We start from the raw sequence: 21,270 nt of genomic DNA on the forward strand, positions 1-21,270 counted from the left end.
TTAGACCATACCATGAAACTCCAGTAAGGAATTAACTTGAAGCTGACTGTGCTGAGATTCCAGACTTAGACAATGTAAAATCAGAAAAGGGGGTGGGTGGCTCTATTTTAATTGATGACAAGTCCAGTGAGACTGGGCAACACTCAGAAGCGGGTTTCTCTCCATGCAGATTCCCAGGCCCAGTCCAAGAGTCCAAGGCCAGGGAATCTGTATTTTCAACAAGCTCTCTCCCCTCCCTCCCCTTCCTCTCTGGCTTATGTATAGTAAAATTTAAGAACAACTCTACTAAAGTACTAAAGTATAAGCTCTTCATTAATTATAATGTTTTTCTTCCCTCTTAAACTGAATTAAGTAGCCTGTAAGCCAGTTTGTTGCTAAATTGCCACCTGACATCATTTTTAAGTAAAATAATTATACTGCCCCTTGAGCAAGTTGTGGTCTAAGTGCTTCATGTTTATTGGCTGATCTGAGGGGTCAGTGAGTCAAAGTTAACTTATTTGGTAAGAGTTCTTAGATGCCCAAGAGCCCAAGGAACAAGAGCATGGGTTTCCCACCTTCCTCAACGGTGTACACCTGTCTATCCAAAGGTGAGCCAGTGTGTAGCTAAAGGCCAGTTGCCTTTAAAGAGTAAAAAGGTCCTACGGACCTACAGAAGCTTGCAACTTGGGCTGGGCAATGTTCTATCATTTCCGCCTCGGCTGCGGCTCCTTGCCTCTACTGGGAATGAGAAGCAGGAGTTCAGAGGTTCCTGGTCTGGGAAGACACACAAGCACTGGGTTATGGGAAGCCTCCTCCTGCTAATGTGTATTTATACTTTGTGAGCTCTGATTCATCCTAGCATTGGAACAGAAATCTGCTTCCTGAGGTTCTGTTTTTAAATAGATAGTTTGCAAAAACAACAATTATTTTTCTTAACATTTTTTTTTTTTCCAACCCCACAAGCAGCTAAACATCCCGGCCTGGGCTATGTCAGTCTCCAACAATGCCAACAGACAGCTTGGTTACTGGAGGCAGAAGGGTGCCCTGCAGCAGTTCTACAGGGTGCCGGCCCCAGAAGTGTTAAAAACAAAGGTTAGAAACCATTAGGGCAATCTTGTTGCGTCACTTCGAATCCATGAGATATTTCTGGGACTATTAAAAATAACGAATTTCCCTTTGTGAACAGCTGCCTTCCGATGGTGGTTAGGGAGTAAGGGCAAGTGGAGGTGCTGCTCACGGGGCCCTGGGTCTCATGACACTCCTGCATGGCACCTTTTGAGAGCGTGTCAAAAGGGCGCGGTTCCCTTGCTTTGGACATAAATTCCACCTGTGTTACTTGCTCTTGCATGCCGGGCACAACCTTCCTGGCTTAGAGTGTGTTTCTTTCAAGTCCCAGGCAGCTTTTACAAGTCTTAAATTATGTATCATTAGGCATGGGTCTGGTATTAACCTGTGATACGCGCAAGTCGGGAAAATTACCTTAGAGAGAGTGAAGGCTCTTAAACCAATAAGAACCTGGACCTGAGGCCTGCCTGCTGCCTCCCGGACCCCACCCCCGCCCCTTCCCCTGCAGTATCCACACCAGGGCACCCGAGGGTTGAATTATCCTGAGAGCAAAAGCAGATGCCAGCAACATGAAAGTAACAGCTTTGTTTTAAAGAGAAGCTCTCTTGGCACGGCCAGTGGGGCTCCTCCGTGGTCCTTGAGGGGAATCCAAGTTTGCAGCTGGCTTCCTAATGACTACTCAGGCAACCAAATGGCTTGGCTCCCACTCTGCCCCTGAAGAGTGCAGAGCTGCTTCATTTCATCAGTGCTGAGACATGCATAGTTGAAAAGCCTCCGTCTTAAGATTCTCTGGACAGGGTTGCAATTGGAGACCTTACCCGTTAAAGGCTCCAACCCAGGAGGAGAAACTGAGGCCTAGAGAGGTTGGAGGACTTGCCTAAGGCCACACAGAGGGTTAGCAACAGCCGGAACTAGAACCTCGGGCTCCTGCTGCTTGGGTTGCTGCAGTTTCTGGGAATTTGCCAGATTTATGTCCCGATCCTGCCTTTGGTGTGAATTTCAAAGGTACAGAATTGGGAAAACAGCGGTTAACGAAAAGGGGCTGCAAAGTCTCACGGGAGGTTGCAGAGAGCTGCCAGAGACACTGTCCCCAGTCTGAGTGGTGCCTCCTGCAGGTTTTGCCTAGAAAGTGTCATCTTTATAAATCTGACAGCAACAGGTATTTTCTGAATCAAAGGCTAAGCCCCGTCCCTTCGGAGGTGGTTCCTTTGTTCTTGGGCAGCTTCAGATTTCCTTCTCAGTTTCTGCTTCGCAGAACTAGAACATAAGACTGAAGGAAAAGAGGCTCAGAAAGGAAATCGACAGCCCCACTCACTACAGCCTACTCCTCTGCGCACGCGCACGGCAGGCACGCACACTTTACACCTCTCAGGGCGTTGGTGCTGCTCTCGGTGTATGAAAGGGGGTTGGGAGGGTCCTGGCCAGTGTCAGGTTATGCCAATGTGATTCGGCTTCATCCCACATTCCCTAAACACTCCTGCTTCACCCGACAGGCTACTTCCAGGTTATTCATAGAAAAAAATCACCTGAGCATTGAAAAATACTAACATCCTAGTAGCCTGAATGCGATGCAGTTCGCCCCGTGCAGCTGGGCCAGCCCAGGCAGATCTGGGAGTTCCTGGCACTGTCTGTGGGCAGCTCTCCTTCCTCCATCCAACACCCCAAAAAGCCTACTCCCCCGTGCTCTCCCCACCCACCACGGAGGGATTAGGAACATATCCCACAAGTCATCTTCAACCTGTTTGTCGTGTCAGGGTAGGCCAGAACTACACATTATGCAAAAATTTCCCATGTGCTGAGGCACCCACACTGAATGACTAGGAAAAACCCTGTCCTGGAGACCAAAATGTAAGCCCTCCAAGTTCAGGATGTTAACAAACAGATATTCTTTCTCTGGGGGCTCTCTCTGGCTCTGCCGGTTGGTGTGTGGAAGTGTTTTTTAAATGGAATCAAGGCCCAACACAAAAAGGGAGAGCCCGAATGTGAAACAGCTACAGGTTTGCACAAAACTACAGAAGTGTCTGTGAGCAAAAGGAAAGCCAGTGGGAAGGGGCCTGAAGGGGGTGGGCAAGGCCTCACCACAGCCTTGGGCTCTCCCCACACAGCCATGACCCCAGAATTTCTGCATTTCCTGGGAGCTCTTGGCACAACACTCAGCAAAAGAGGTCCTGAACATTTCCTCCAGGGTGCTGTGCCTCCACATGGGCCTGATGGGTGGCCTGTTGTTTTCACCTTCTTAGTGTGCAAATCCAGGCTGTCTGCTGAGTGGCAAAGGCATATGCTCTGGAGCCAGACTTCCTTGATTCCAATCACAGCTCTTCCTTCCCGATTTCTGGCATGGTGTTTTTTGCCTGTGCAGTGTTAACCTCACACAGCTGCAGCCCAACAGCAGAAATTCTGGCCTTGGGGTTGGACAGACCTGGATTCTAGGCTCTGCTACTTACTTTGGAAAGTTTCTGACATTCTTTGCATCTTAGTTTCCTCATCCGTGAAATGGTGATAATAAATGTGTGCCACTGTTTGTATTCATGAAAAGCGCTGCAGGAAGAAGAAAGAACACTGCTCTGTGGGATAGGATATAGAGTCCACTAAAAGATTAAGGAATCCAGCTAGATTCCAATGACAGTCTCTGTTCTCGCCACTAACTGGGCCCCGGGTCTGAGAAGAGCTAAGGAAGGGTTGTTGGATCTGGGGGTTGACAGAAATCCAAGATGGCCCCCAGAGATTCCTGGGCCCTGGTTATTTGATCAAACACTAATCCAAGTACTGCTGTGAAGGGATTTTGCAGATGTCATTAAAGTCCCCAATTAGCTGGCCTTAAATTATGGAGATTTTCCAAGTGGGGCTGACCTAATCACAGGAGCTCTTTAAAAGCAGAGTTTTTTCTCTGGCTGGTCACAGGAGAAGTCAGAGATACAAAATGTGAGAGATTCGGCACAAGGGACATTTCTTCATTCTTGAGATGGAGGAGGCTATGTGGCAAGGACCCGAGAATGGGCTCCAGTTGCTGAGTGAATTCCCCTGGCCAATCCCCAACAGGACAATGGAGCCCACAGTCTTAAAACGGCAAGGAACTGAATTTTGTCAAAAACCCAAGGGAGCTTGGGAGTAGGTTTTTCCTTAGTTGAGCCTCCAGATAAAGATACAGCCTGACTGACACCCTAAGGTCTCAGAGCCTCATGAGACCCAGAGCAGAGGATCCAGCTAAAAAGTGTCAGGACCTGTGAGATAATCAATTTGCACTGTTGCAAGCTGCTAAACGTATGGTTGTTATACAGCAACAGCAAAGTTCTCCTCCAAAGGGAGCTGTCCCAGGCTCCATCATGTGGTGGTGTGGGTCCTGGCTATACAAATCATCAGCTTTTCCCCAATCAGTTCAGTGCCTGCTATCTAACAGTGTAGCAGAAAGAAAAGTGCATTCAAGACAAGAATGAACTAGAGGACCACAAAAAAACTTGGTTCCCAATTAAATTCTACAAAAGTGAGTGGTCTGCCAGTGTAGACAGCTCTTGACAGCCTCTAAAAGTAATAGAACATGGTTCTGTCTTCCACATCCAACCTCCCTACCCTTTTATACAGTTAGAGCCAGATGAGGTAAGCCCAGGTGCTTGGCCTTGCAGGACTCCAGGACACATGGTCTTGGGTCAGTTTTCTCTCCTTGTGTGATAATGTTTGATTCATTTTCTTGAGGAGGTTTTTCAGAGGACTGGACATCCCAGAAATACCTGGTAATGGCCCCCTCCCACCAAGCAGCCTTTCCCTAGAAGGAAGTTCCCTCCTCGGCTGTCCTCACTGCGCAGTGGCCGTTTGCTCTGGACTGAGTCAGAGCTAAATATCAAGCCCAACTTCCTCTCGTACCATCTGCTCTGTCCTGAGCCTGCCCTCAGAGGGGCAGCTGGCTTAGGTGAACATGCATAGCCAGTGACAGAAAGTTTAGGTTTCTCTTAAGTTCAGCGAGGTTTTCTAAAATGTTACCAGGACCTAGAATGAGACCTTATAAACTTGCAGAACAACAGCCAAAATTGTCTCTACAACCAGGATCCAAAACACGCAATTTGATAAACCGGTGTTGAGGAATACTATCTTCAAGAGAAAACAAAGCCAATTTGATGTGGAAAATTCACAGATGGACAGTATTCTTGTCTTTGAGCCTGGATAGAGATTTTAGTTGAGATCCAGAAGGTTCTTCTAGCTAGAGATAATTAGCAGCAAAACAAGAACCCCAATAGCAGATCCCCTGAATCTTTGACATGGAGAGCTCTTCTCCCAGAAGTACCTTCGTATTGATGAGCACTTTTCACTGGGGAGCCACCGGAGGACACTTTACTAGCTGTCCCGGGGTCTGCCCATGCAGTCACCACTCTGCTCTAGATGGTCACCGCACCAAGCAGAAGACACCGGGAAAAGGCTCACCAGGGAAGCATTTTAAGGGGAACATACAAATCAAAGCAGTGCTGTAGCTTCACAAGCCTCGATTCATTCTGGCATTGTTACAAAAGGGCCTTCTGGGCTCCTCCTACTGGGACACATCCCAAACACCCAGTCTGCCACATCAAGGCTGGAGGTCGCCCTAATTCACCATTCCACCTTCTCCCTGTGACAACAGGAATGGATGGGCTGGTATTAATCCTCCCAGGCACCCACAGTGGGTTTGGGAAAGAGCCTTCTGCATGCTTCTCACCAGCTGAGCCTGTTAAGGAGGAAGAGAAAAGGCCTTATGAGCCACTGGGCTTAGAAAAATTCCCAGTCAATCCATCACCTGCCTCCTCCTGAGAAGGGTCTGCAGTGCAACGCACAGTTCCCGGGGCAGGTGGAGAGAGGGATGTGAGGGAGCAAGTGGAAGTAAGAGCTGTGTGTCTGTGTCCCCACGTCAGAGAGAGAGAGAGAGAGAGAGAGAGAGAGAGAGAGAGAGAGAGACAGTGTGTGTGTGTGTATCTAAGCGCGGAGACAGGACCAGTAATAGAAGAGCCGGTGAGAGGGCGTGGGAGACTGGGAACTTATTTATAAAATCTCTTCTGCCCTAAAGCAAGTCAAACTCCCTGCTGAGGAGTTGCTTTTTCTTCCTCCCTTTTGAGTCTTGTGTGCTGAGCTGACCTCTCCCCGGCAGAGGTCAGCGCTCTGCTCACCCTGCACACACTCGGCCTTCTGGGGCTTGATCGCCTCAGAAGCCTGAAGACGAGAGAATCTTCAGCTCTAATTTCTGAGAGAAAAGCTGTAGTAAATCTCGTGAGGAAGCTGGTCTGCATGTGTGTTTTAAAGAAATATATTTACGTGATGATCTTTTGGGAACTGTGGAGAAAACAAAAGGCCAACAAGAACACTGTACATCACTGGAGTCCCCTCCCACAGCCTACTTCGCCCACTAAAATAAATCAGGCTGGGTAATGAATGAGGTTTTAAGAAATGTAACCGAACTTAAAATACAAGGTCAGCATCTCATCCTAGGTAATCCTTTGGAGGATGAGAAATTCTCCTGATTTTCCCACAGGGTTATTTCAGATGTGCTTTCTGAGCCAAACTATTTTAAAAGCGTTCATTCTTCCACAGCCCTGCCAAATGTGAACTTGAGATTCACACACACTTTTCGAGAGCTTATTAGTGATATTAATGATCATGGATCAAAGGCAAACCCTAGACAATTACTTAGGTGCTTTAAAAACCCGTCTTCTGTATGAGGGCAACAATTTCTCAGTGTTGGCAAAGACGAAGCTGCTCTGATGTGCTGGGTCTAAAGCAGCAGTACTGACATAGAGGGCCTGAAGGGAAAAACAAAACACATCTCTTTGTGTGATTAAAATGTACGCCTATTGACACCTTGCCACCAAAGTGTTTCTCATTCATTTGAAAGTAGGCACACTCCTTACACGCCCCCCTTATAAAGGACACTCAGCTCTGAGCACACCCTGCCTCTTTTAACATCCACTATTTAAACACACCCACCAAACCCCCTACATTTTAAAATAATTTTTAACTATGGCTTCTCACTAGAATCAGTGTTTGAAGCGTTTTTAAAACTGCTGATACTCAGGACAAATTTCAAGGATTCTGATTTAACTAGAAGCTACTCAGGTAATTCCAAGTGCGGCCAGTGGGAAGAACCTGTTTTTTAAATGGATATAGAAATTACCACATGGGAGTGGTGTTTACCTTCAGTGTGGCACTTAAAATAGGAGAGAGAATTTTATTTGACAAAGGAAGAAACTGAGGCCCAGGAGTTTAAGAGACTTGTCCCAAAACACACAAACCAACTAGTGGCAAAGCGGCAGCCTGAACCCGGGGTTTGCAGCCTGGAGCACCACGCCATCTCCAGGCTATGGATCCCCAGCCCAGACCCCAGGCCCAGGGCAGGTCAGCTTCCCCGTGGGCCAGGCCAGCCAGCATGCCGGCAGGGGCAAACCACTAAGAAAGGCGCTTTGCTTCATCGACTGCAGTGGTTCTCAGCATTTCACACACAGCTTTTCAAATGTATTATCCCAACCTCATATTGAAATACCTCTGAAAGATTAGGTACAGATCCGAGGGGAGATACACATACAAGCAATCAAAGGGGCCTGAGATCCCATCATAACAGGCAGTGTAGACAAAGAGTTGGCCCAGGACTTCATTCAGTGGTGAACAAGGACTAGATCCACTTAGAAAATGGAAATGAATCCACTTGGGAAATGTCAAGGTTTTTCTGGAAAGGAGTCAAGGTTGCATACTTTAACCTCTCACAAGAGGGATCTCTCTTAGCTCACAACTGGAAGAAATGGGAACATATCTGAATTGTAAAGACCACCCCGGAATCTTATGGGCCAATTTAATCACAACATCCCACACAGGGTTCTCCAGACCTAAATGTTCAGAAGCAGAGCTCCTTGGGATTATTTTAACATAGTGCTCAAAACCTCAGAGTTGCTTCAAGAAGGAAAAAAAATCTCTAAGAGAATATATTTTTAAATCACATGTTCAGAAAAGGGCATTTTGGATGTATATTCTTTGGGGCTAACTCACTTGTTTTGGAGAAAAGTGATACACACTCATTTAATTTTTTTAAACAATTTTACTTTTTATTTATAAAGTAGGTTCGTTTCCTCTACATACTACTTTGACCCATGTACTTTCAGACACATTAAACTATTTAAGCAGTTTAAACAAAACAAACGACAGGATAACTGCGATGGGGAAAAAAGAACTCTCCTGGTGATGACTGCAACGTCTGGCTTCCTAACTTGACTAATAAAACTTTTTCTGGGGTTCTGTCAAATCCACAACTACAGTCACCTGATCAGATGCTTTGGGGCCAAACGTATGGCTTTCCTGATTCTTGTTTAACTTAAGAATCAAGATTTTTGATAAGTAATTCTAACGGCAATTATAAAGTAATACATGGCAATATTATGCTGTACAAAACTTACTTGAATGTGATTCAAGTCCAGTATTGAGTTAGTTCTCCACAATTAAAGGTAATAATTTCATCCACTCAAGTCCCCTCTGTTAAGCACACACATTGACATACATTTGTTCCTTGTCTTGTTAAATAAATACAGAAACCAAATTAGAAGGAGTTCTGCAGATTTCTGAGAATTTAACTATATCATTAAATTGCAGTACCAATGATCTATATAGTTACTTCTGTCCTGAGTAATTATCTGCATTAACTTCATTTTATAATGCTTAATTTACTTAAGGAAGATTTTAAACTACTTAACAGAAATCAGCATAATTTCAATTTTTCACTTGCTCCACCGTGTTTCAATTCATTAGTGTTTCAATAACAAGGAATGAACTCTATCGTCTTAACAAAACGAACATGGAAATTTCCTCATAAGAGAAAAGAAGAAATTGAAATGATTTCCATATTCAAGTCATGGAACACCGAAGAGAGGATTTTTGGCTCTTAGGAGAGGCATCTGTTACCTCAAAAGGAAGGCCACTCACTAAAATTCTGTGGAAATAGGACAGTGGGGCCTGCCAAGAAGGAATTCAAGGAAACTGGGAATGGCAGCACTGTGATCCCAGGCCGACTCTTGGGCGTAGAGGTTTCCTTCCCTTAGGTGCTTTGCCCTTACCAAGCTCTTGCTAAAATCAAAGACCGTGCGATGCAAAACAATTCATGCTAAAATCCAAACATGACACCAGAAGCAAACAATTAACTGGGATCCCACTGTTATCCCTAAGACATATATTGAGATAAGAAATAAGCTACATTCTCCATAAATCAAACTATAGAGGTTTTAATGATTCTTGCTTTTTATAAAATGAAATACATTTTCTTACTTCTTTAACATAAATAAACAAAAAAGCTATAGCACTCACTCCTCTCTCCCCAAACAGTTGCTCCTTTGCATTTAACAATTTACATGCATATCTGGACAACAGTTAACCTCCAGTGGCAAAGAAAAAAAAAGTGTAAGAAAAATCACACTGACTGTTCTCAGAGATTTGTTTATAGACATTAAACAACAACAAAAACACAACACTCAACATCAATCTATTAAAAAGTCATCTGAAAGCACATGGATGTGACTTAGAAGCCATGACACTGAGATAGGGAGCTCAAAGTTGTAACATTAACAGAATTGGACCCACATTTCTTCCAAGCATCAGAATTACAGGGACTTGAATATAAATTGAGTTTGGGTTATTAAGTGGTTGAAGAATTTGTTCTTTTTGTCTAAGAATATTGATAGGCTCTCAGATTTTCAGATGAGGAATTAATAAGATTATTAAGAATGTCAACACACATACCACTCCCAGTCGTGGAGAACTCTGCATTTCCCAGCTAATAAGCAACAATAAAACCTGGCAGCCATTTTCCCCTTTGTACTTTCAAACATCCAAAGAATTACACAACCACTCCAGTACTAAGAGATCCAGGGGTGTTTCAGACATGTGGGAGAAAATGCTTAAAGGCAAAATTCCTCAGACACAGGCCACAGTGCAGAACCAGAGAGCTCTTCGCTCCGTTAATCCTGTCACAATCCCACGTACATGTGCGCTGTGAGAAAGACCCTATCAACGTACAACCAAACGTGCTATTTTCCCTTTGAGGTCACAGTAATTGTTATCTCCACAAATACACCAAACTCTAAAGCCAAGGCTGTTCTTGAGAGAAAATCATTAAATCACAAGGATTGGCTTTACCCACCGTGCAGGCCCCAGTTAATAAATGAAATAAAAACTTTTCAATTAAAAGCTTTTCTCTGGTGCCTCCATTCCAAACATCTCCTTCTAGTGCTGGGTTAACAGCTAGTGTTCTGAAATGGTTGTCTTTTTTATTTGAGATTCCGTTCCAGGGAGCTTATTGTTTTTTGGCCGATCACCCGAGTTATTCTTTGGGCCCCCCTCTGTTTAAACTGTTCCAAGAATTCTGTTCAAGAATATTCAGTGACACACTCTGCCCCTGACTTCGGTGAAGAGCACACCTAGAACAGTTGTCACTCCAAGAGAGGGGGCCCACAGTGGAGCATTTCCATTCTGTGCAGTCTACTCCCAAATGGATGAATACAATCTGCTCGACTGTGGTTAGTATTCTGTTGGGCTCCCTCTTCTCCTACAGAATGCTTTGACTGGAATCAGCTAAGAGCAGGGAAAAACCTGCGGGAAGAGGAAAGGTCACCGGTAGGCAGGCCATGTTCCTGGTGGGGGTGGTGAGGCTGGGACCACGAGAAGGGGACAGGTGTCCAGGCAGTGTGGGGAACAGCAAAGGAATAGCATCTACGTTCATGGCCAAGGGTAGTGACCAACACCGAACTGCATGACCCAAAATGGTGTCAGGGAGTATGGTTGCCTCTTAAGGAGTCCTACCCTTCAAGTGGGAAAGAAGTCAGAGACAAGTATAGAATGAGCTAGAGAAACAAAACCACAATTAGTTTTAAGCATTCTGAACCACCTACACTGTGTCTGTTTCCATATTCTTTTATTTCATTGGGCCTCTTCTGGGTTATTTTTCTGCTAACTCTAACACTCTGGGAATATACTTGATTTTCCTTGTTACTAGGGAGGTGCTACTTCAAAGGACCACACAATGTTGAACAGAAAAAAAAAAAAAAAGATGTATTTGATGGGTGGCCTTTGAATATGGTTTTTCCCCTATTTTAGAATGAAATTGGGTTAAGAAAATCTTTAGTAGGTGTCCATCCAAAATAAGTCATTGCAATGATTCACTCTGTGACATTTCAGCAAGCCCACTGGAGACATTAGTGGGTGATACTGCAAATGGAAGGCTCCTGTTTTGAAATTCAAACTGTTTGTGATGCCTTCCAACTGGGAAACTGGAAACTCTGGCCACTGAGTTCCCCTTGGGTTCTAATCTTTCCTGAACCTAACCAAAATCTTAGAGGTGGGGGCAAGGGCAGGGACAGGGACATGCCTGGGCTACAAGGGAGAACAAGCCTCTCCCTCTATTGTCTTCCTCTAATGCTGAGTCAAATTACCCATAAACTTCTAGCACTTCTTAGGGTAAGTAACAGTTTTGTGGGTGCTGTGGCCACCATGCTGTAGAGAAACCAGGAACAGAGCAGCTCAGATGCCGAACCCAGGTGTTTTACAAGTCTGAGGGGGCACGAGGGGGTGCCTGTCCACATGTGGGCCTCAGGCAGATGAGCTGGAGGCCATGGGAGTCAGGCTGGAGGAAACAAACACTAGGGAGTCTCCAATTAGTCCAGTGGTTCTCAAACTTGAGCATGTTTCAGAATCGCCCAGAGTTTCTCATTCAGTAGATCTGGGGTGGGGTCCAAGGTCTGCATTTCTAACGCATTTTCAGATGGTGATGCTGGGCCCAGAACCAGATATTGAGGACCACTAGCCTGTTCCTTCACTTCTGCCCAACTCAGGCTGAGGAACAGGAGGAGAAATTGTACCCCTAGAGACAGCACTGTCTTCATGTGGCCCATTGTATGGTCTGCCCAGTGATGAGTCACAAAGGCACATGCCTGGTTTCTTCATGCAGTTCGTTCAAGAATGGGGTCAACCTTGACAAGGTGAATGGCTCTGAAGACAAAACAGTATGATGAGAAAGTAGCAATGCTGTTAGAAAAAGCACATAGCCTCTTGCAGATGAATGCGTTAAAAATTAACCCTCATACGGAGCTCTACTTTCTATACAAAATAATCACTCTAATTCCTTTAACATCAGGACAGCTAAACACACCGCTCTCTTTCCGCACCTTCAGCCATTATATACCCAACTACAAGTTTGCAATCCCCGTTAAGTAAGTTAGTGGCCTCTTTCGTACTTCTTTCTTTTCTTGGTTGGGCTGCTCCGGATTGCAGATAATCTTTCAGTGTTTGTGGCTGAGCCGGTTTGCTGTGCCTGCCCTGGCTGATTTTTTGTAAGATGTCCGGAGGAGAGATTTTCCAAAACATGCAACTCTTCATTAGATGCCGTTTTTGCCAAACCTTGTTTCAAAAGTAACCCCGGATCTGACAGCTCTGAGGTTGGCAAAACCCTGACAGCTTTGCTTTTTTTCCACTATTATTTCTCTTGGGACTAATCGATCACTTCCAAGAGAAACTCTCTTGTGGTGGTCGACGTCTTCTGCAGAGGCCTGGTTCCTGCGTTTCTGTTGTGTTCTGGCCCCTTGTGGACTTTGTTTTGGACCTGGTGATGCTGACTCACAGCTACAGACAGGGCTCCTGCCTAGAAGCCCTGTCTCTAACCACTCCCCGAAATGAGGTTTTTGCTGGCTGCTAGTGTCTTCTGGCTGGGTCTGATGAACATTTTCCAGCTTTTGAACAGGAAGCCCCCAGTGGCTCTTGGCTGCCTTTATGTAATCTTCTGCTTGTCCTGTGGACTCTGATGGGGGACTGGTTGAAGCCCAACTGTCACCCCTCCTCCTCGTTATCTCCGCCATCACTGGGTCACTAGAAGTTCCCACAATGTCCCTGCTGCTCCATGATTTGCTCACAACGCTGTCTTTTGTTTCAGTTCTTTTTGCACTAAAACAAAGAAAGATTTTGTTTTGTTTCATTTTGTAAAGCTGTAATGGCATGCTGCCCTCCAATTCCTATACCCCTTGTCATGTTTCCTAGACCTCAAAAAGGAGGCACGTGCTACCTTTCCTTCTCCCTTACCTCCCTGGCAAATCCAGAACAATCCCTTAGTGTTATGTTTAAATTCAGACTGGATCAAGCAATAGCCATCACATTTTCCAACACACGAGGATTAGTTATTAAGATACACGAGGACAGGCTTTGTTTCTTGATCACTGGGTTTGCAATGTAGTTATATTGGAGTTATGATGGATCTATTTTAACTAAGGCAGGCAGGTGTTCATTTCAGAAGTGAAGGGTCAACATTGCCTAAATTTGATATATTGTTTTTATTACCGCAGAAGTAAATGATCAGATACATCCAAAGCACAGGCCGTGCATGCGCGCGCATGTGTGTATGAGCACGTGTGCACACAAGGATGTGCTTACACACACATACACACACCTTTTCTATAGCACATACAAAAGGCAATGCAAACTTCAGTCTAACTGTAAAATTCACTTTGAGGGGCAGGGCAGGAGCGGCATGGGGAGAATTGAGAGACTGGAGACTTTAACTTCAACACCGATTTGCAGGCTTGTGAATAACAAGAAATTTCTTAAACCACCAAACTCAAAACACTGAAGCTGAAATATTTACTTTGGCTAAGCTTTAGTCTGGAAACACACACACACACACACACACACACACACACACACACACACACACACACCTTCTTATTGTTCCTAATCAGAGGCATGAGAATTATCATAATTATTAGAATCAGAACCTGCATTTTAGCAAAGGAATGTATTTTTTTAGATGGGTCTGTAGTCACTTGGAAAGTTGTATGAAACACACCACCAAACAGGTGCTTTTCATCTTCAAAGTGCTTGTAATTAATTACTCCTTGCAACACACCTGTGAAGCAAGGACTCGCTCCCCACTGTCCAGAATGCAAGAGACAGTCAGGAAGGCAGAAGGGTAAGCATGAGACTTAGGGTAAGGTCAGTGCCAGAGGGGGTTTGTGATTAATTTCCATGAACTCCTGTTGAGTTCCAGACTTCATGTCACATATCCACACACACACAATCAAAAAGAAGAAAAAGAAAACTTGTCGGACCTACATTTCTTTCCGAGCGTTTCTCTTGCGCCTTGCACTGGGAGGAAGTGAACTCTCCGCACACTCAGCAAAATAATCAGACGCTCCGTGGAGAGCTCCTTCCGTCTACTCCAAAAGATAACAAAGGTTCAACTAGAAATCTATTAGCTGAACATGAGAAAAAACAGTTCTGCTCTGAATGCCCCAGTGAACGGATTTTTGTGAAGACTAGATGAAACCACTTAGTGTTAAGCTCTTTTAATTTTTTTAAATCTAGAACTTTTCGGTAAATGTCCCTTTTTTTGGACCCCTACCCAACGCAGTTCATACGTTAATCTGGACCACAGACATACAAGACTGTAAGAGAAAGGATGTTGGTTCCAAACCATCTGGGAACTCTTGGCCAATATCTGCTAACTTTGTGGCCCCAAGTGTGTTGAAGCCCAGAATCACGGTGCCAGGCAGCGGCATGTGTGTGAGCTCTGATCTTCCAGAGAGACCTGGTGGCACTGTGGTCTGTACCCTGATTAGCCTAAGAATTCCACACATTTTCTCTATTTACAAAAATACAGAACGTGGCCTTTGCAAAACTCAAGGCTACATAAGTGAGTTAAGCCTTTGAATACTGGTACTTTGAAAACTGAAGTTTGTGATTCTTGGCTTCCAGAAAACTGGGAGTTTTTTCTTAGACCTAGCAGCACTACCACAGTTTTTACATAATTCAGAGATTATCTGTGTATCTATCGTTATATGTTCCCAAGGAAGCTTCATACAGAAGTACTCATAAAATGTCAAAAACTCCCAATCTTTGCCAACATTGACCTATTTCATAGTTTTGGAATCATTTCCTTTTTGTTAAGGAGATAATCCAGACAAGGTGTTAACTCTTCTCATTTCCTGGGACAGTAAGTGCCCTTCTCCACCAAATTCCACAGTAAAATGTTGAGGCCATGAGGAACAATTTTGGGAAATTATCAGTAGGTCCCTTGCTTTAGACTTTACATTGGAATTTAACAATGGCAGTCCCAGAATGCCTGGTAGACAGCAGCCATCAGTATGATGCCTGGGTGCCCCACAGGCCGGTGCTCTGACCTTTGTGCAATCACTACCCTGCAGCCCCGAGTATGAGTCTTTAGCTCCCGCTAATCCCGCCTATGGTTTCAGACCTGGATCAATGTCACTCATAGTCATATCCAGTTATAACCTAAGTCAGTTTTAAGAGTCAGTGAACAGGATATTGTAGGTTTTATTGGATTATACTGCATTTTGATGCTTCTCCCTTTCTCCCCATAAGACTTACTAGTCGACTAAATAGAGCTACAGTTTTAAAGTTAAGTGAGAGAGAGAGAGAGAGAGAGAGAGAGAGAGATGGAGGGGAGGAGGAAGGAAGGAGGAGAGAGAGAGAGGGGTATAGGGAGAGAGGGAGAAATGAGAGAGAGAGAGAGAGAGAGACTGAGATTTATGTGTGAAACACTTCTAAACATGCCCTATAAGTACAGTAGATTTTCCCCTACGACCACACCCTGTAAGTGCTGTATTTTCAGAGCTGAACAATTAACATAAGGAGCATGAGTCAGGCTTTGAACAACTCTGTGGGAACCAGAAAGCCTTTTGCTATTAGGAATGATGTAAATTCCCCAAGGCTTGAAGAAGTCCACAATGGAAGGCAGACAGGGTCATAAATAACAACAATGGATACTGCGTAGACCACATAAAGTATGATGCCGCGATAGTGACACTCTTCAAATCTCATACTAGATCCAATCTCTGCCTTTATTTATTTATTTTTTAAACTCAGTTTAAAGAGCACTATGTATTTCCTATGGGAACTTCAAAAACTTCTTTAAGAAACATGACAACTGACTCTCGTCCCAAATTCCCCTGATCACAAACAATGGGGGAAAATGTCCTTGGAAGGAAAAGGACAACAGAAAACAAGATGGAGTGACATAAGGAAATGTCCAGTTCAAAAAGGGCAAAACCTGTGACTTTGGTTTAAAAAAGAGAGAAAAAGAAAAGAAAATGGCAAGGCAGGGTCTCCTGCTTACAAATTAAAACCACATTTGGCAATTTGTTGAAGGAGGCATATTTACATTTGTATGAAGACTGGGTGGGCAGGAAAAAAAAAAAAAAGCTTAGATTCCTTCTTCAGTCCTTGAACTGTCAGATCTCATTAGAAAGCTCTCATTCTTATTTTTCTAGGGTCAAGTCATTCCCCTTTGTCACTAAATCGCAGCCTCTAGAGCCCCCCAAAGAAATATTCCAGAGGAAGCAATGATCCTCTGGAACAGGGACTGGGAACAGGATTTCCCAGGGGAGTTGTCCTGATTACTAATGGCTTCTCGCATCTGGCACCAAAATGTAATCTGTGGCTTATCCAGAGGCAAAACTCTAAGGTACAGACTGTGCGTGCTCGGAAGTGCTTCTTGGGTTTACCTAAATGACACTACTCCTTTTTAGATTCTGCCTTGAATAATGACCCAGACATCTTCTGCAAGGAAGACACACAAACTCAATATATTAAAAAAGGTTACCAGTTGGCCATCCAAAGTCCAGAGTGCACACTCCACGGGGACTCAGTTATTTAAGAAAGAGGTTAACCAAGGGGCGCCTGGGTGGCTCAGTCAGTTAAGCATCTGACTCTTGATTTTGGCTCAGGTCATGGTCCCAGGGTCGTGGGACTGAGCCCCACATCAGGCTCGGTGCTCAGCGGGCAGTCCACATGGGATTCTCTCTCTCCCTCTCCTTTGGCCCCTCCCCCTGCTCGCTCTCTAAAATAAATCTTTTTTTTTTTTAAATCTCAAAATCTCAAAATACCACTAAAAAAAAAAAAAGAAAAGAAACAGGTTAACCAAAGGGCTCTCTTTGGGCCTTCATCAGTGATTCTTCTTAACCTAGAGGCTAGCTCTGAGTCTAGCCAAGGAATAAAATCCTCCAAGTACATCACCTGCCCCATCCACTCCCCACCCATTTACTTTTTAATTTTTGGTAATGCTTTGATTTTAGTTTTAAACAAAGAGTGTCTATATATAGTTCCAGGACAAAACCAAAAAGAAGTAGGGCAGGGCCACAGGCCCCAAAGGGAATCTAATCCAGGGGGACACCTTCCTTGGCAGATTGAGCAGCCCAGGAAAGCTCCCAGAGCAAGGGGTCAGGTCTTGTCGCCATCCCCAGGGATGCTGTGGAGTCTAGTGGATGCACCCTGAGGCTAAGGACGTGCACCCTAGTACAGGTCCAAAAGGAAGGGTGAATGGGTGAGTGTTTAAGTATGAAGATCAGTGATGTTACCTCAATGCTGTCTGGTCTGACTTGGGAAACACATCTTAAATTGTGGATAGAAAAGACTGCAAAGAGAATCCCCACCAGAATTAGCAAGGCAGCTAAGACTTGCTTCCTGCCTCTAATCAGAGAATGGGCTGGATTTAAATATAGTTAGAAATACTGGCTGATGTTCAAGTTACAAAGGCAAATAGAAACTGTGGATAAATCAAGGTGTTCGCTCCATGGTGACTTACTGAATACCAGTTTAGAGTAGAACACTGTTGGATTAATGAGGGATGGGAAGAGAAGTTGGCCTAAAAAGACATAAGAAACACCTGCTCTTGAGTTTATAACCTCCTCAAGGAGCCTGTAAAACACAGCTGAGGCTCCCACAGGCTGTTGGGAAGACTGTCACCAAGGGAGCTTTTCAAAAAATATAGATCCCCAAGACCCATCCCTGGAAGTTCTGATTCACCAGACCTAGGGTGGGGCTATGAGATCTATATTTAGGTTCCCAGGTGATTCAAGCACTGCTGATATACATGAAATAATACTTGACAGAACAGAGCAACAGATAAACAAATGTAAACCGGTCCACTGGAGGCACTGTTTGGCAAAGTGTGGTCCAGTTACCTCAGGCATCAAAATTATCGGGGGAGCTTGTTCAAAAATGTTCCAGATTCTACCCCAGGATCTACTGCATTTGGATCTCCAGGGGGTAGAGTCAAAGCATATGCATTTTAAGCAATTTCCCCAGTGATTCTGATACCCAGCAGAGTTAATGAACTTCTGCCCACTCTAACGGGGCACGGACAGACTTGATAACTGAGCAGAGTCCGGCAGAATCATCCAATCAGGCAACACTGAACTCTGTACCGAACACTGTTCTGAGGCCTTTGTGGAAAAGGATGTGGACTCACAGAAAACATCCCTGCTCTCACGGAATCTCCATCCCATGGGGAAGACAAGAAACAAATAAACATATGATGCGTCAGAAGGTTGTGATGTTATGAGGAGAAATAAACGTCCCAAGTGTCTGTTTTAGATATGTTGGTTGGGGGGGGAAGGCTGTAGTAGGTACGAAGATGAGCTTTACCTAGAGATCTGAGTGGAGGGTGAGCCATGTGAACACAGTGCATTTCAGACAGAGAGAAGCATGAACACCTAGGCTCTGGAGATGGTGTGTGCCTGGGGGGAGAAGAACAGGACAGCAATCCAGGGGAGGGGTTTGGAGGGCAGGTAGCAGGGGTGTGTGTGTATTGGTGGTGGTGAGGAGGGCAAATCACATATGGCTTTCATAAGGATGGCACATTTTATTCTAAGGACAATGATGTGCCTCTGGAAGATTCTAAGGGGAAAAGTCACTTGGCATGTTAAAAGGATCACTCTGGGTGCCGTAGAGGGACAGATGGACATGGGGAGACCAGTAATGAGACTACTGCAATAGTCCACTCAGAGACGAGGAGCTGGTGATGGTAAGAAATGGTTAGATTGGAAATATAATTTGAAGGGAGGCCCCTAGGAATGTGTCAATGGATTGGATATAGTTGGTCAGAAGAAAAGTCAAGGATGACTCCAAGATTTGTGGTTTAAATAAGTGGGTGAAGGAAGTTAGCCTTTACCAACACAGGAAGTACTGGGGGAGGGACAGGCTTGGGGAAGTGGAACCAAGAAACCAACCTTAGATATGTAAACTTGAAGAGTCCTCCTGGGTATCTAAATGGAGATGTTGAGCAGGAAGTTAAGATACAGGTTCCAGGAAGAGAGAGGTCTGGGCTACAGACACAAAGCTGGGAAGTCCATGCAGATGGTATAGAAAGTCATCAGTAAGGATAACTCCACTACAGGGTGAGTTTGGATGAGGAAAAAAAGAAGTCAAGAAAATGAGGAGGATTCAGGAAAAGAGATCATGAGAGAACAAAGTGTTTCACTGAAAGTGACAACCACGTCAAATGTGGCTGAGCAGTTAGGAGGGAGAACTGACCAGAGGAAGGCAACTTGACAAAGGCTCTTTTTGGTGAAGTGCTGGGACCGAAGCCTGTTTGGGATGGATGGGTTCAAGAGTGAAGTGGAGACATAGTAGAGACCAGGGGTCTCCAGCAGGAATATAACATATGCTGTACATATAACTTTAAATTTCCTATAGACCACTAAAAAAGTAAAAGAAAACTGGCAAAATCAGATTTCAATAACATATATTATTTAGCCCAATATATAAAATGTTATCATTACAACATGTAATATAAAAATGTTGAGATATTTTCTATTTTTATACCAAGTCTTTGGAATCTTGTCTATATATGACATTTACAGGACATCATTCCTGACTTGCCACATTTCAAATGCTCCATGGCCAAACGTGGTCATGCAGGGCCAGTGCGGGGCCAGTCACTTTTGAAGGATTCTGCAGTAAGCGGGAGCACAGAAATGGGGTAGCTGGATTGGGAGTGGTTAATGGAGGGAGCATCAGTGATGATTCTGGGCATATTTGGAGGATGTGATCTGCTAGTGTGTGCCAAGTTTCACCTGGGTGTCAGGCACTGTTTCAGAAGCTTTGCAACTATTCGCCAATGTCACCTTCGGAAGAGCTTGGTGAGCAGGTAATATTGTTACTCCCACACTCCAGGGACCTTCACTCGACATGGACAAACAGCATGGAAGGCAATGCCACTACTCATCTGACAAACGGGGCTTCTGTCAGGAGAATCTTGCTTCAGCTTTCAAGCAGCAGGCTGTAGGCCCTGGGACATCAGTATTAGCCCAGGTTGGAACTGCCAAGGAAGGTCCTTGGGGCCATGGGACCAGACTGCAGGTCACTCAAAGAGCCCCGTGGGTGCACCCCGCCATCACAGCACGGCCCCCAGTGGGGTACCCCCAGGGTCCTCCCAGCCACACTTAGAAGGGATGACAGGAGGTATCCCACCACACTCTTGTTTCCAGGACTGCAGAACATCCTGCCTGATACGAGGCAATAAAGGGAGAAGGCAGGAAAAAAAGCTTTTCAATGCCATTAAAGTTTTTCTCACAGTAGGACTTACTGTAGTAGTGTGGTGCTCTCAGGCTTTATCTTCTTTAGAGATCTATTCTCTTATGGTTATGTACGTGTTTCCTCTGATTGTTTTAGTCACTCCTAAATGAAAATAATTAATAACCCAACCAGAATATTTTAAAAGTAGGTAACTCATAGTAAAATATTAGGACACATAGTTTTAGGTCACATTCAAAATGTTACCGTGTCTGAAATCTTTGTGATCACTTAACTCCCGAATTGATCAAATCAGTTTAACACTCCTGGGATGAGAGGGGGGAGAAGAACAAAGCAGGAGATGGAAGCCAAGGTCTGGCAGTCCTTGGTTGCTTGTCCCGGAACCCATCTCCCACCTCCCTGATTGGTGGGTTTCTCATCTGTCCTTCAGGATTGTTTGGAAAATGTAAATGCAGCAAGCTATACGCGGCACACTTTAGAAACTAGAAAGTGCTAAACACATTTTCTTGACACGACTGTAAAAGAAAACTTGGTGCCTACAGAAACCATAAAGGGTATGTAAGCAGGTAAGGCTGCCTTGCATTTGTAGAGAACTTATACTTTTCCCCACATCTCATCGGAGCCTTACTGAGTTATTTGGCAGGCAGGTATTGTCCCTATTTGACAGACAAGAACAATGAGACCCGAGAGATTAAGTGTGCTTTTAGCTAGGGGCAGAACTGAGTGGAGAAGGCCTGGCCCTCTGTGCAGTGCTTGCCACTGTGCCCAGTGGGGCATCTGCCATCACAGTCAGAGATGCAACTTGTAGAAAGAGTACAGGATGCTGACTTGGAAGTCCTTGGGTCTAGCCCCCACCCAGTCTCTTCCTTGCAGTGAGATCTAGACAAGCTACTTATCTTCCCTGAACATCAGTTTCCTCTT

At 44.7% G+C, this 21,270-nt stretch overlaps 1 protein-coding gene across 1 annotated transcript in view; it reads right to left on the bottom strand.

Annotated features, from left to right (window-relative positions):
• Positions 1 to 9,233: 9,233 nt before the first annotated feature.
• The window catches only part of SLX4IP (SLX4 interacting protein), a 189,540-nt gene continuing 177,503 nt past the window's right edge, over positions 9,234 to 21,270 (bottom strand). Inside the window, 3 exon segments of the mRNA XM_028112966.2 lie at positions 9,234 to 12,493; positions 12,495 to 12,966; positions 14,128 to 14,228. Coding sequence (XP_027968767.1) covers positions 12,245 to 12,493; positions 12,495 to 12,966; positions 14,128 to 14,228 — 822 coding nt within the window. The 3' untranslated portion in view covers positions 9,234 to 12,244.

Source organism: Eumetopias jubatus, unplaced genomic scaffold, assembly GCF_037043125.1.
Source record: "Eumetopias jubatus isolate StellerSeaLion01/CBP00866 unplaced genomic scaffold, mEumJub1_p1.0 scaffold_9, whole genome shotgun sequence".
NCBI classification, from domain to species: domain Eukaryota; kingdom Metazoa; phylum Chordata; class Mammalia; order Carnivora; family Otariidae; genus Eumetopias; species Eumetopias jubatus.